The sequence below is a fragment of the Zalophus californianus genome, chromosome 15 (assembly GCF_009762305.2).
Source record: "Zalophus californianus isolate mZalCal1 chromosome 15, mZalCal1.pri.v2, whole genome shotgun sequence".
Classification (NCBI taxonomy): domain Eukaryota; kingdom Metazoa; phylum Chordata; class Mammalia; order Carnivora; family Otariidae; genus Zalophus; species Zalophus californianus.
Window position 1 is genome coordinate 87,070,646 of NC_045609.1, and position 16,089 is coordinate 87,086,734.

General features: G+C 42.6%; 1 protein-coding gene across 1 annotated transcript in view; it reads right to left on the reverse strand.

Annotated features, from left to right (window-relative positions):
- Nucleotides 1-15,178, reverse strand: part of TCERG1L (transcription elongation regulator 1 like) — a 191,613-nt gene extending 176,435 nt beyond the window's left edge. The window contains exons 1-3 of the mRNA XM_027596504.2: nucleotides 14,843-15,178; nucleotides 12,646-12,792; nucleotides 11,720-11,900 (exon numbers count right to left, since the gene is read on the reverse strand). Coding sequence (XP_027452305.2) covers nucleotides 11,720-11,900; nucleotides 12,646-12,792; nucleotides 14,843-15,178 — 664 coding nt within the window. The remainder of the gene's footprint in view (nucleotides 1-11,719; nucleotides 11,901-12,645; nucleotides 12,793-14,842) is intronic.
- Nucleotides 15,179-16,089: the final 911 nt, after the last annotated feature.

Consider the following 16,089-nt stretch of genomic DNA (forward strand, 5'->3'; position numbering starts at 1 on the left):
GCAGAGACGGAGCCGAGGCGTGGGCTCTCAGCTCGGGGTGGCCATAAACTGTGATCCGCGGCCCAGTCGGGCCACTGCTCCTCCAGCAGGACCCAACAAGCGGCAGATCCAGGGAGACTCCTCTTCCTCCCCCGGGAGGAGAGGTGTGGGAGCACACCGCAGGGATCTGCTGGGTTTGGAGACTCCACACGGGGTTGGGTGCCAGAGATAGAAATGCTCGGTCACAGGTGGGGTGAGCACGGAGTGCAGCCGGAGACCGGGGAGACGGGAGTGACTGCTTTTCTCCGGGGGCGCACTGGGGAGTGGGGCCCCGAGTTCTCAGCTCTTCCGAGTGGACATTGGGAGGCCACCATTTTCACCCTGCTCCTCCAAAGCTGTACCAGAGCTTGCAGGGATCAAAAGCTCCTAGGAGCAAACCCGAGTAGCTTGCTTAGCCCAACAGACAAGGGCGGGGCAATTCCGCCTCCGGCAAAGACATTTGGGAACCACGCAACAGGCCCCTCCCCCAGATCAGCACGAACAGCCAGCAAGCCAAGACCAAGTTTACCGATCAAGGAGAACGGGAGAACTCCAGCACTAGGGGAATACTGCACATAGAATTCATGGCTTTTTTTTACCATGATTCATTAGTTTTTCAGAGTTAATTTTTTTAATTGTTTTTTTAATTTTTCTTTTTCCCTTTTTCAACCAACATCTTATCAATCCCTTTTCTTAAAAAAACATTTTTTATTTTTCATTTTTAGAGTCATATTTTATCCCTTCATAGTAGATACCCTTATTGTTGGCATATATATATATATATAAGTTGTTCTCTCTTTAAAATTTTGAGATACAGTTTCTTCTAACAGATCAAAATATACCCTAAATCACTAGTGTATGGCTTTGTTCTAGTCTCCTCCCTGATCACATTCTCTCCCTTTTTTTCTTTCTTTTTTTAAAAAATCTTCTTTCTTTTTTCAAACTTCTTATCTTATCAATTCCTTTTATAAAATCTTTTATAATTTTCATCTTTACAGTCATCTTCCATCCCTTCATTGTATCAACCCTTATTTTGTACATATATAAGTGTTTCTTCCTTTAAATTTTAGGAGGCACTTTTTTCTAACAGACCAAAATACACCCAAAATCTAGTTGTGGCACTGATCTGTGCACTAGCCTGATCATATTTGATCATATTCTGGTTTTTTGTATTGTTCTGTTTTTGTTTTTATCTTCTTTTTGTTTTTTTTTCTTTCTTTTCTCTTTCTTTTTTCTTTCTTTCCCTTTCTTTTCCCCTGGTTTCAGGTCTTTTCTGATTTGTATACAGTATATTTGCTGGGGACGTTGTTATCCTGTTAGCATTTTGTTCTCTCATTCATCTATTCTCCTCTGGACAAAATGACAACATGAAAAAAATCACCTCAGCAAAGAGAACAAGAGATAGTACCGCCAGCCAGGGACCTACTCAATACGGACATTAGTACGATGGCGGACCTAGAGTTCAGAATCATGACTTTAAAGATACTAGCTGGGCTTGAAAAAAGCGTGGAAGTTATTAGAGAAACCCTTTCTGGAGAAATAAAAGAACTAAAATCTAACTAAGTCAAAATCAAAAAGGCTATTAATGAGGTGCAATCAAAAATGGGGGCACTAACTGCTAGGATAAAGGAGGCAGAAGAGAGAATCAGCGATATAGAAGACCAAATGATGGAAAATAAAGAGGATGAGAAAAAGAGAGAGAAACAACTACAGGATCACGAGGGCAGAATTCGAGAGATCAGCGATACGATAAGACAAAACAACATTAGAATAATGGGGATCCCAGAAGAAGAAGAAAGAGAGAGAGGGGCAGAAGGTATATTGGAGCAAATAATAGCAGAGAACTTCCCTAATGTGAGGAAGGAAACAGGCATCAAAATCCAGGAGGCACAGAGAAGCCCTCTCAAAATCAATAAAAATAGGTCAACAACCCGACATCTAATAGTAGAACTTACGAGTCTCAGAGACAAAGAGAAAATCCTGAAAGCAGCTGGGGAGAAGAGATAGGTAACCTACAATGGTAGAAATATTAGATTGGCAACAGACCTATCCACAGAGACCTGGCAGGCCAGAAAGGACTGGCATGATATCTTCAGAGCACTAAACGAGAAAAATCTGCAGCCAAGAATATTATACCCAGCTAGGCTCTCATTGAAAATTGAAGGAGAGATAAAAAGCTTCCAGGACAAACAAAAACTAAAGGAATTTGCAAACACGAAACCAGCCCTCCAAGAAATATTGAAAGGGGTCCTCTAAGCAAAGAGAAAGCCTAAAAGCAGCATAGATCAGAAAGGAACAGAGACAATATACAGTCACAGTCACCTTAGAGGCAATACAATGGCACTAAATTCATACCTTTCAATAGTTACCCTGAATGTAAATGGGCTCAATGCCCCAATCAAAAGACACAGGCTATCAGATTGGATTAAAAAACAAGACCCATCAATATGCTGTCTGCAAGAGACCCATTTTAGACCCAAAGACACCCCCAGATTGAAAGTGAGGGGGTGGAAAACCATTTACCATGCTAATGGACACCAAAAGAAAGCTGGGGTGGCAATCCTTCTATCAGACAAATTAGATTTAAAAAAAAAGACTGTAATAAGAGATGAGGAAGGACACTTTATTCTACTTAAAGGGTCTATCCAACAAGAAGATCTAACAATTGTAAATATCTATGCCCCTAACATGGGAGCAGCCAATTATATAAGGCAATTAATAACAAAAGCAAAGAAACACATTGACAACAATACAATAATAGTGGGGGACTTTAACACCCCCCTCACTGAAATGGACAGATCATCCAAGCAAAAGATCAACAAGGAAATAAAGACTTTAAATGACACACTGAACCAAATGGACTTCACAGACATATTCAGAACATTCCACCCCAAAGCAATGGAATACACATTCTTCTCTAGTGCCCATGGAACATTCTACAGAATTGATCACATGCTAGGTCACAAGTCAGGTCTCAACCAGTACCAAAAGCTTGGGATTATTCCCTGCATGTTTTCAGACCACAATGCTTTCAAACTAGAATTCAATCACAAGAGGAAAGTCGGAAGGAACTCAAATACATGGAGGCTAAAGAGCCTCCTACTAAATAATGAATGGGTCAACCAGGAAATTAAAGAAGATAAAAAAATTCATGGAAACCAATGAAAATGAAAATACAACTGTTCAAAATCTTTGGGATATAGCAAAGGCGTCCTGAGAGGAAAGTATATAGCAATACAAGCCTTTCTCAAGAAACAAGAAAGGTCTCAAATTCACAACCTAACCCTACATCTAAAGGAGCTGGAGAAAGAAGAGCAAATAAAGCCTAAACCCAGCAGGAGAAGAGAAATAATAAAGATCAGAGCAGAAATCAATGAAATAGAAACCAAAGGAACAGTAGAACAGATCGATGAAACTAGGAGCTGGTTCTTTGAAAGAATTTACAAGATTGATAAACCCCTGGCCAGACTTATCAAAAAGAAAAGAGAAATGACCCAAGTCCACAAAATCTTGAATGAAGGAGGAGAAATCAAAACCAACACCAAAGAAATACAAACAAGTATAAGAACATATTATGAGCAACTCTATGCCAGCAAATTAGATAACCTGGAAGAAATGGGTGCATTCCTAGAGATGTATCAACTACCAAAATTGAACCAGGAAGAAATAGGAAACCTGAACAGACCTATAACCACTAAGGAAATTGAAGCAGTCATCAAAAATCTCCCAACAAACAGAAGCCCAGGGCCAGATGGCTTCCCAGGGGAATTCTACCAAACACTTCAAGAAGAATTAATACCTATTCTCCTGAACCTGTTCCAAAAAAAAGAAATGGAAGGATAACTTCCAAACTCATTTTATGAGGCCACCATTACCTTGATCCCAAAACCAGACAAAGACGCCATCAAAAGGAGAATTACGGAACAATATCCTTGATGAACATGGATGCAAAAATTCTCACCAAAATACTAGCCAAAAGGATCCAACAGTCCATTAAAAGGATTATTCACCACGACCAAGTGGGATTTATCCCTCGGCTGCAAGGATGGTTCAACATCCGCAAATCAATCAACGTGATACAATACATTAACAAAAGAAACAACAAGAATCCTACGATCCTCTCAATAGATGCAGAAAAAGCATTTGACAAAGTACAGCATCTTTTCTTGATCAAAACTCTTCAGAGTATTGGCATAGAAGGTACATACCTCAATATCATAAAAGCCATCTATGAAAAACTGACAGCGAATATCATTCTCAACGGGGAAAAGATGAGAGCTTTTCCCCTAAGGTCAGGAACGCGGCAGGGATGTCCACTCTCACCACTGCTATTCAACATAGTATTAGAAGTCCGAGCCACAGCAATCAGACAACAAAAAGAAATCAAAGGCATCCAAATCGGCAAAGAGGAAGTCAAACTCTCACTCTTTGCAGATGATATGATACTGTATGTGGAAAACCCAAAAGACTCCACCCCAAAACTGCTAAAACTCATACAGGAATTCAGTAAAGTAGCAGGATATAAAATTAGTGCACAGAAATCAGTGGCATTCCTATACACCAACAACAAGACAGAAGAGAGACAAATCAAGGAGTCGATCCCATTTACAATTGCACCCAAAACCATAAGATACCTAGGAATAAATTTAACCAAAGAGGCAAAGGATTTAACTATAAAATACTCATGAAAGAAATTGAAGAAGACACAAAGAAATGGAAAAACGTTCCATGCTCATGGATTGGGAGAACAAACATTGTGAAGATGTCAATGCTACCTAGAGCAATCTACACATTCAATGCAATCCCCATCAAAATACTATCCACTTTTTTCAAAGAAATGGAACAAATAATCCTAAAATTTGTATGGAACCAGAAGAGACCCCGAATAGCCAGAGGAATATTGAAAAAGAAAAGCAAAGCTGGCGGCATCACAATTCCGGACTTCCAGCTCTATTACAAAGCTGTCATCATCAAGACAGTATGGTACTGGCACAAAAACAGACACATAGATCAATGGAACAGAATCGAGAGCCCAGAAATGGACCCTCAACTCTATGGTCAACTCATCTTTGACAAAGCAGGAAAGAATGTCCAATGGAAAAAAGACAGTCTCTTCAACAAATGGTGTTGGGAAAATTGGAAAGCCACATGCAGAAGAATGAAACTGGACCATTTCCTTACACCACACACAAAAATAGACTCCAAATGGTTGAAAGATCTAAACGTGAGACAGGAGTCCATCAAAATCCTCAAGGAGAACACAGGCAGCAACCTCTTCGACCTCAGCCGCAGCAACTTCTTCCTAGAAACATCACCAAAGGCCAGGGAAGCAAGGGAAGAATGAACTATTGGGATTTCATCAAGATAAAAAGCTTTTGCACAGCAAAAGAAACAGTCCACAAAACCAAAAGACAACCGACAGAATGGTAGAAAATATTTGCAAATGACATATCAGATAAAGGGCTAGTATCCAAAATCTATAAAGAACTTATCAGACTCAATACTCAAAGAACAAATAATCCAATCAAGAAATGGGCAGACGACATGAACAGACATTTTTCTAAAGAAGACATCCAAATGGCCAACAGACACATGAAAAAGTGCTCCACATCGCTCGGCATCAGGGAAATTCAAATCAAAACCTCAATGAGAATCCACTCACCCCAGTCAGAATGGCTAAAATTAACAAGTAGGAAACAACAGATGTTGGCGGGGATGTGGAGAAAGGGGAACCCTCCTACACTGTTGGTGGGAATGCAAGCTGGTGCAACCACTCTGGAAAACAGTATGGAGGTTCCTCAAAAAGTTGAAAATAGAGCTACCATACGATCCAGCAATTGCACTACTGGGTATTTACCCCAAAGATACAAATGTAGGGATCCGAAGGGGTACATGCACCCCAATGTTTATAGCAGCAATGTCCACAATAGCCACACTCTGGAAAGAGCCAAGATGTCCATCGACAGATGAATGGATAAAGAAGATGTGGTATATGTACACAATGGAATATTATGCAGCCATCCAAAGGAATCAGATCTTGCCATTTGCATTGACATGGATGGAACTGGAGAGTGTTATGCCGAGTGAAATAAGTCAATCAGAGAAAGACATGTATCATATGACCTCACTGATATGAGGAATTCTTAATCTCAGGAAACAAACTGAGGGTTGCTGGAGTGGTGGGGGGTGGGAGGGATTGGGTGGCTGGGTGATAGACATTGGGGAGGGTATGTGCTATGGTGAGCGCTGTGAATTGTGCCAGACTGTTGAATCATAGATCTGTACTTCTGAAACAAATAATGCAACATATGTTAAGAAAAAAGAAAAAGAAGAAGATAGCAGGAGGGGAAGAATGAAGGGCGTAAGTCAGAGGGGGAGACGAGTCATGAGAGATGATGGACTCTGAAAAACAAACTGAGGGTTCTAGAAGGGTGGAGGGTGGGGGAATGGGGTAGCCTGGTGATGGGTATTAAAGAGGGCACAGTCTGCGTGGAGCACTGGGTATTATGCACAAACAATGAATCATGGAACACTACATCAAGAACTAATGATGTAATGTATGGTGATTAACATAACAATAAAAAATTTTTAAAAAGATACTATTAAAAACAGGATATAGCAGAAGAAATATAAAAATAGGAAAACAGATATAAATATGCTTAACTACATCTTTAAAAGGCAAAGGCAGATACCGTGCCTTGAAATAGTTAACCGGAGCTTAAAACAAAAGACAAGGCAAAACTGACAGGAAAGGTAACATGGGGATGTGCCAGAGCTGAAGAGGTAGAGGAGAAGCAGCATTCGCTGTAGACAAAGTAGAATTCGAGGCAAAAACTTTGGTGTGACAAAGTTGATCCGTTGCTTATTTGAGAACATCTTTCCCTTGCCTATGCATGTGTAGGACTTCCCTATTGGAATACATTTCTTCAATCACAGACTTTTGTCCTCATAATTCTCTAAAGCTCCCCCACCGACCATGACATCTGGTGCTGATGAATGATGTGAAGCTACGTCCACTCCTGTGTCAAGCAGTGCCTCTCGCTCTCATACAATTTATCAGGTCATAGTGAGCAAGATACACGGTGTGGCCACATTGAACACTCCTGCGGCTCTCGGTCTTCCACAGAGGTCAGATACAAATAGATGCATTGTTTGCTATTTCACATATCACCGCCTCTCATTATTCTCATCTCTTGTTGTCCCAGATACACATGCTTTTCCTGTGCTGTCTTCTGTCATTACATCCATAATCAGCTCTTCTCTTTAATGATTTTAATTGCCAGTGTTCAAAACGTCCCTTGCATTCTTGTCTCACGTCTATCTTGCTGCATGACTTTGCACCTTAGCCAGCTCCCTTTTGATTTTATCTTTTGCTGCTTTTCTATAACACTCCTTTTTTTTCCTACTAAGGTAAACCAAGTTGATTTATCCAACATATTTACAAGTTCCTATGCAAGAACCTGTTCCTAGGTTTGTTTCTCTTCCACGTCTTTTGAGTAAATGATTTTTTTATGAAGCATAATATGTTCAGGCTCCCCACCTCATCTTCCATTGGTTCCCTCTCTCTTTCTCTCTCGCTGGTCATCTTTGAATGAGATGGCTTGTTTTTTTTCCCAAGAAGATGTTGGTAGAATCAGGTTTTTGATCTTAAGCTGAAGGGCGATGGTATACAGACAACTTTTAGACAGATCTCCATGTTCCACCAAACTATTATTTCATGCATGTTTACTGGACAGAGGCTGAATTAATTATCTTCCCCTCCCATTGCTTGATACTCTGAATCTAAGTAATTTTATTTCTGAGCAGCTTGAAGGACTCTGCAGTTCTCATTTTTACAAGTACGGTACAGAGACTCCTTAGGAAGCATCATTTCCACACTGGCCCTGCCTCCTCTTCTGCTTGCTATTATCCTAAGATGCGTTGCAACCCCTCTCCTCCCTGGGAAGATGGGCTCCCAGTGCTGCATGGGAGAAAGGGGCTGTCGGTGGAGGAGATACAGCGAAGACACCACCCTAAGTGTGGAGGAGCTCCTCAAGAGGAGAGAGTGTCTGTGCAGGGGGCACACTGCCTCTTCTCCCCAGCAGTCTTGCCTTGAATCAGTTTCTGAGGTCTGGGAATGAGTGAATCCTGGCTTATTTCTCAATTCAACCCATTCATACTGTAATTAGGGATAATTCCTTAAAAAGCCACTAAATTATTCATTAGAGACTTAAGTTTCTAGTACAGCTGTAACTTTGCATATTTTTAAATGCTTGGATTTACTTTTCAATGAGAAAACACTCTGTCTTCTCTGCTCCACTTTGCTGAAGGAACCAGGGATCCTGAGCCAAGGAAGGATGGAAAATTCCACAACACTCTGCAAAGAGCCAGGCGCTTACACACTACACCGTTCCAGTGGGATAATGGGGTTCATCTTGCCGAGCCTGGGTCACTTGCTGCCCCATCCCTGCCCCTCCCCATCTACTTCTGCAGTGCAGCCACACTCAACCGCTTGTGATGACCAGACACAACATCTCTCATGTGTTTGTGTCTTGAGACATTCTACTCCCTTCGTTTGGAATTCCATTCCCCTCTTCCTGCCCTGGTAAAGTTCTACTAAGTCTTGGAGATGTGTTTCAGGTGGCATCAGCCCCCCCTGGGGGGGGTGCTTTCCTGATGATCCCCTCCCAAGATTCTCCTCAAAGGTCTGCAGAGAGCTTACAAGATCCATGTTGCGTGATTTTATCTGCTGACTTGCCTGTTCCCCACTGGAGCATGACCTCCTTCCCAGCACCTTGCATGGCTGGCAGGGTGGTGGTCCAGTGAATGAAGGCAAGAATATGATATTAACCATTAGCTTCCATGAATAAAGGCAGCCAATTAGCTTTTCTCAGATCTACGTATGATGGCAGATCATCACTATTACTGCAACATAAGTGAGTCTAATATAAAGCGAAATGAAGTTAAGTCCTTTATAATATTTACTAAACTTTGGATGACTTATCCAAATTCACAGCTGTTCTAATATTACATGAGACCCTGTTGCTATACAGTCAGTTAACCAATAATATATCGGGTTGTGTGATATTGACATGAGTCTCAGAGGTCACCCACCCCAGCATCTCTACCTGTTTCAACCTCTAATTCAGTTCAACAAACAACATGCTTATTCAGATAAAGCTGCTATCTAGTGTCATATCATTGGAGCTCATGATGTATATTGACATCACACTGCATACAAAACAACACTGCATACAAAACATTACTTCAAAAATGATTATTACACAAAATTACTATCTACCCAAAAAAGGAAGATGAGCTTCACTCACTAGACCTATTTAAAATGCGGGGGTTTGACTCATTCTTCTGGTTCATTTGGAGTTCTAATAGTGTTCCTTTTGATTAATTGGAAACAGATCGATAAAACATATCTATGATATGAGGCCATTTACCTATGAATGTAACAATTTATAACAAGATTGATCAACTTAAAATATCAACTATATAACATTTATACATGATATATTAATATAAGATATGTAATATGTTTTATATGTAAAATGTATAGCTATATAATAAAAATTAAATATAATATCTAAATCTATTGATTTATAATAAGATATAAAATTTAATAGAAAATTTTGAGAGAGAGAGAGAGAAAGAAAGCATGTGTGGGTGAGTAGGTTGTGGGGGTGGGAGAGGGGCAGAGGGAAAGGGAGAATCTTAAGCAGTTTCCACACCCAGCAGGGAGCCTGACACGGGGCTCGATCTTATGACCCTGAGATCATGAGCTGAAATCAAGAGCATGCTCAAGCAACTGCACCACCCAAGCACCCCTTAATAATTACTTTTAACAGTATTCTGAAAATTGACATGTAAAATGTTTCAATGCATTTTTATTTTCTTGTTAACTATGGTGAACCTGCAATGATGTATCTGCTCTTTTAGCTGACCTGGAGCTGACCTCACCTCCTGCAATTACTAGATCCCCTCCCTGCTTCTCTGTTAAGCAGTTAGTAACATATAAACAACCCCCTAAATATGTTCTTTAGATACAGGATATTTAATGCATGCTTTCCAGAATAATAATTCCTAAATATTCTGAAATTTATCAAAAAATCAAAAATTTCACAAAGAGTTTGGAAACTCCCATCTCAAACACATGTATTTAACTGTTATTAAATTACCTCTAGGGCAGACACATTTTTCCCCAAAAGATAAGTAAGAGTGTAAGTGTTATATTCTTATGGGTTATAAGTTAAAAAAAAAAAAAAAAACAGGGAAAAATAAAAGCAGAGATTTTACAGATGGTAGACCAGGTCAGAATGAGTATTCTATTATCAACCATGTTAGTAAGAAATATTATTTTATTTTGTTCTTTAAAACAGAGTAGTCAAAAGTCAAAGGTAAAATGAGTATCAATATGCTTTGAATAAAGTATGAGATGTTTGCCGCACAATAAACAATATCCATATGAGAGAAAAGGTGTAAGTTGCCATAATCTTCTTCAACTGGATATTTAACACATTCACAGTATGGGTTTTCTAAGAAGAGGGGTAGGTATACTGAGAAATGTCTCTATGATACTCAAGGATGGTATGCAAAGTCATGGAATCCTTATATAATATGTGCAATCTGATCATCTTTTATGGTCATTAAATTAAATGGGAAACAGGATCACCTTAGTGTAAAGTGTTTATAAATGTATGTATGATATGCATTCAGATTTTAATAACTCAGTAATGCACAATTACAAGGACAGAAGGCAAGTTTCAGTCAAGAATCACTAAAGCCTGTGAAAAATACAAATAGTTGAGTTGTTCTTCCTGATTTATTACTAAACAAGATCTATAGCAAATTGGAATACATAAGGGAGGCAAAGAGAGAAGAAAATAAATATATCTCCTAAACCAGCACTGCATTATCCACAGGAACATGTCCTTATTACTAAATTTTAGAAACACACATTGATAAAAGCTTGGTAGGTAGGAAATTACAGGAAGATAATGTAATTCTGAAGTCATAAAATATTCCATAATGGAAGGCATTGCAAGATAATCTTGGCATGGACAATGCTTGCTTTTATAATATGATCTATGTTAAGGTGATTTTAAAAAATCAATTTAAAAATTCATAAGATGATTTTATTCTCCTGTTGCTATATATGTTTATTATACAATCTTTCATCCAGAGATTATTTCATGGGAGTCTGTTCCAGGACAAATGTTCTTTTAGGCCACTAGGCTCCAAAGATAGAACAAAATCCATCTTCCAAACAGGATATTTTTATAGGCCCTTCCCAATATCACCCCCAGCATGTGGGCAAAATTCACAAACATCTTACAAGTGCCCCTGTCCTGCAGACCAGGGAGCTTTGCTACGTGTGCCTCACCCTACACAAGTAACATGTGGGCAATTAGTACTCCTGTTAAGGGCTATCAGCAGAAGATTTGGTCTAATTTTAAAAAATTGAGCACCAAAAAACAGGATTCTATCAAAATCCCCTCAGCCATACTTTTCATCCTAAAAACAGATTCCACAGTCTAAAAACACAATGAATGAGCTACTCAACACTCAATTTCTTTATAAAAGGGAATCATACTCATGAAAAAAATTATAACTTGAAATAATCATTTCGTTAAAATGACAAGTACAGTTTTCATACCTAAAACTAACGTATGACTAAAGCAGAAACAAAGTAGTATATATTTGGGGCACCAACCTGGGATTGGCTGCGGTGCTAAGAGCACAGTGGGAAGAGGCCTGGAGGCAGGAGCTGGTCTGGACAGAGAAAGAGCGACTTGATTTGCCAACAAATGAGGCTTTTCATGCCCATGGAACAACCTTGACTCCTCAGGATATATCCACATTGAGTCCAGAGCAAAGGAATTGTTAAAAAATATCTGTCCAAAAATAAAACAAGCATAACATTTAAGACAAGACACATGATAAAAGCTAAACACTGCTATAAAATAGTTCCCTTTCTTACATTGATCAAATATTGGAGATTCTTTAAGTGGGCACTCTCTAAAAGTATCATTCTAAAACCTAAAGATCCATGGAGCTCTGACACCAATCACCTTCTAGATAAAGTCTCCTGGGCTGGTCTTCAACCATTGACTTGATTAATTCAGCCTTGCAGCCAGTTTTACAGATTGAAGAATCACCCCAGTGAGGTAAATAGTGTGTTGTAGAAAAGTCACCGTATTACTTGCCTTTAGTTTTCAGGTAAACACGGTATGGCCTTTAAATTTGAATCCAAAAGCTAAGAAAATCATCAGAAAGATGAACACTTAAAGCAATAACAGCAAGAAAAATCCGCTCATAAAATTTATACTTATATAATGTTTAAGAGTAGATTTTGATCAATGCTTAGAGATCTAAAAACTGAAAAAAAAAATTAAAATGGATTCTGTTTCAGAGGTAGAAATTTATATTGTTCCACAGAATCCAAATTTTTCGGTTAAAACAAAATGAACCCCCACCTCTGCTGGTGTTTTTGAACAGACTGATCTTATTCTGAAAAGGTTTCTCTCTAGACCTAGATATTGCAATTAGAAAACACACAATCTTTTCTGTTGCTATGGAACTACCCAACAAATTAATAATTAAAGGTCCATTTATCTAATTAAATGACTTGCATTTTACCTTACAGTTGGGTATCCTTTTGTCTATCCAACTTTTCCCAACAGGAGGTGGAAGAGCAGATGGGCAGACTTGTGGGAAAATGGGTACCAACTCCACAGCGGAAGAGGGAGACAGTCCTATGGATGGAGAATGGCCACCGCACAGCCACTGAAGCCCAAGAAAAGATAAGGGAGGGCTCATTAGCCTAAACAGATCAACTACTTTGTACCACAAGATGCTGGGATGGCTGCTTTAAGAAAAGAATTTAAAAATGTATGTATTCGATTAGGAGAGAAATTCCTCCTTTCAACAGTGAAGAAAAACCATAAATATTCACAAATTTTAAAAAAATGTGTAAAAGTTTTCATATTTGAATCATCACAAAGCATCACCAACATTGCATTCTTTGATACTGAAAAAGAATTTCTAAGCACAAAGCCATGAGAATAGGGTAAGAAATGGGTTTCTGCCCTGAGATAATGAGAAACCACAATGGAAAGATGAAATGCTGGGTATTCCTTTTATAATTCTGGAATTCTTTTCACAAGCAAGCAGGGAGTTATATTTTATGATAATCCTTTCAATGCAACATTTTGTATTAATTACACTTATCATTTAAAAACCAACACAACTAATATTTTCAAAATAAAATTAGCTCAGGGGTTAGGATGCAAAGTTTCCCAAGGTTCACAAATGCAAATACATTCCAAGGCAAAGAAAATGTAAGTGAGCTTATCACACAACTGAAGATCCCAATGCACAGAATAAAATAGCAAACATTGAAAAGGGGCAGACAGTCTTTAGGAGACAGTCTCCCTAATTCAAATAACTGAGTCTTTAGGAGACAGTCTCCCTAATTCATCAGTGGAGAACTAATAAGATCATTGTTCAATGGTATGGAACACTATTTCTTTTAAAATCATAGAAGCATCTTTGATTTTCCTGTTAATGTGAAAACATTCTTCTGGTTCTAAATATTGTTATTTAACAGAAAATATGTAGCACAAAAATATTTAAGAAATAAGGTTTTTTGGATTTTTCTTTTTAAATTTACACACACACGCACACACACAAATGCAGTGTTCTCTACAGAAAAAAATTGTAGTTCCTTGACATTATATACCTCTAGTGGTAGGACTCTGATATAACAGCCCTTTCAAAACATCAAAAAAACTACCAACATTTATTCAATAAAACCCAATATGAACTGCATCAAAATGTGATATTTAGTACCCCATATGTGATGTATCATTAAGTCTAAAGACCAACTTAAGAGGAGTTTAATAACATCTTTTAGAAAAGCTCACAAGATAATATTGTAATTAAATTAATTAAATGATGTATTCTAACACACCGCTCATTTGAATATGCTAATGAGGACAATCTTTGGAATAAAATACATGTTATTCCCTGATTTAAATGCATCTGCATAGTTAGATAGCAAACAATGGATCTTGCCAAATCCAGCCTGCCCTGCTCTGTTGCACCATTAATCAAAGGTACAGTCACTTTTTCTTTTTAATTCCACGTTTTAAACCCCAAACTCTTCTAGAGTGCAATATGGCATTAGCTAATTTGGTGGACTCAGGCTGACCTAGGATGGGAGGGGAAATCACCGGCAATATTTCTCAATAATAAAGGCAGGATTTCCTTGCCGGCTTCCATTGGTTTGAATTCTCTTAAGCATTGTCCTGAGTCTATTCTCAAAAAAAAAAAAAAAAAAAAAGCCCAGATCAGAATCAGAAATAGCTATTGATTCCCAGCTTGCTTTTAAAGTCTGGCAGAGACTGTAAAAGTATTAACTTCTCTGCGAGAAGTCAGCCACGGTAAGCGGCGGCAAAGCTGGGCTCCGGCGGCCGCTACTTCAGCACCGCGCTCTGGACAGCGACCCCCGCCCGGGCGAAAGTTGTGGCCAGCGCGGTCCCAACTCTGGCCTTGGGGCGCGGGCTCCGCAGCGCCCGGCCGAGGGACCGCGAAGACGTGCCGCGAAAACTGCCGAGAGGCAGAACGCGACGTCGAAGCATGAACTTTGTTGCCGATGCATGGCTGCCAGGCTGCGCCCTGATGGCATGGGGAGCCGAGGACCACCGCGGGGAGGGAAGGGCGCAAGCCGCAGGGCCAGGGCTGCCCCAGGGCCGGGTGAGGGCCGCGCCCAGGCGGCGGAGGGGCGCAGCCGGCGACCCCCTGATCCCGGGGCCGGGGGCCGGGGACACGTTACCTGCCCGTGGAGCAAGGGGTAGTGGTGCACGGCGGCGTGGTCTGGCGCAGAGGGCAGCGGCAGCAGCGGCAGCAGGGGCTCGCCGGGGGCTTGCCAGCCGGGCAGCCCCGGGAGCAGCGGGCCGGCGGGGGGCTGCGCCGAGGCGAGCAGCACGGGCGGGGGCGCGACCCCGGCGCCCAGCCGGAGCAGCCCGGCCGAGCCAGGAACCATCCAAACCCAGGGCGGCGGCGGCGGCGGCGGCAGGTCTGCATTCATCGGCCAGAGGAGAGGATGCCGCCGCCGGGGCTGCTCCTGCAGCTGCCGCCGCCGCCGCTGGAGCCTGGCGCCCACCAGCATCCTGCATCCCCGCGCGGGCGGCGGCGGCGGGGGCGGCGGGGGCGGCGGGCGCCCGAGGTGCGGGCCGGCGGCGGCGCGGGCTCCGGAGCCAACTCACTTGGTTCCGCGGCGCGGCCGCTCGCTCCGCCCCTGGCCCGCGCGGGGAGCTCCTCCTCCCGCCCGCGCCGCCGCCGCCCCCCCCTCCCGACCCCGGGCCCGGCCGGGGCCGCGCGCCCCCCCGACTCCCGGCGGCGGCGGTCCGCGCCACACACCCCCCTCCGGCGGCCGCCGGGCGCCCGCCGCTCCCCCTGGACACCCGCGGCGGCGCGGGCGCGCGAGCCGAGATCCCGAGGATCGCGCCCCCGGCTCCGGGGCGGCGCGGGCGGCCGCCGGCTAGCGAGGACGGTGCGCACGGAGGGGCCGCGGGCTCGGCGGGACCCGGGAACGGAAAGCAAGCGCGGCGGCGAGCGGAGGCCCAGGCAGCGGTGCCGAAGCGGGGCACGTCCTGCCGCCGGGCGGGGCTGGGGGCGCGGGCTGGCACTGCGCCAGCCGCCCTCTGCCTGGCTTAAGCAGGGCCAAGGTCTCAGGGCCCTGAGGGGATACTGGCTGCAGACGTGGCGCCAGGCGGGCATCCATCGCCACTGGGCGCGGGTAGATTTCTCTCCTGGGAAAACCTGCCCAACACTTCCCTGAGCCGCCAGCAGGTCCTCTGTCCCGGCGGCCCCTACCCCACGCCCCACTCGCTCCGTTGCAAAGCAGCAGAGGTCGCCTCTGGGCCTTTGCACAGGATGGCCCCATGATCGGACTGTGAGCTGCTCCCAGACTCTCCCAGGCGCAGGACTGTGCTCCTCCTTTGCCCTCCGCAAGCGGCTTCTGCTGTGCACCCTGAGCTGCCTGGGACTGAGGACGGACCCCTCCTCCTAGGACCCTCG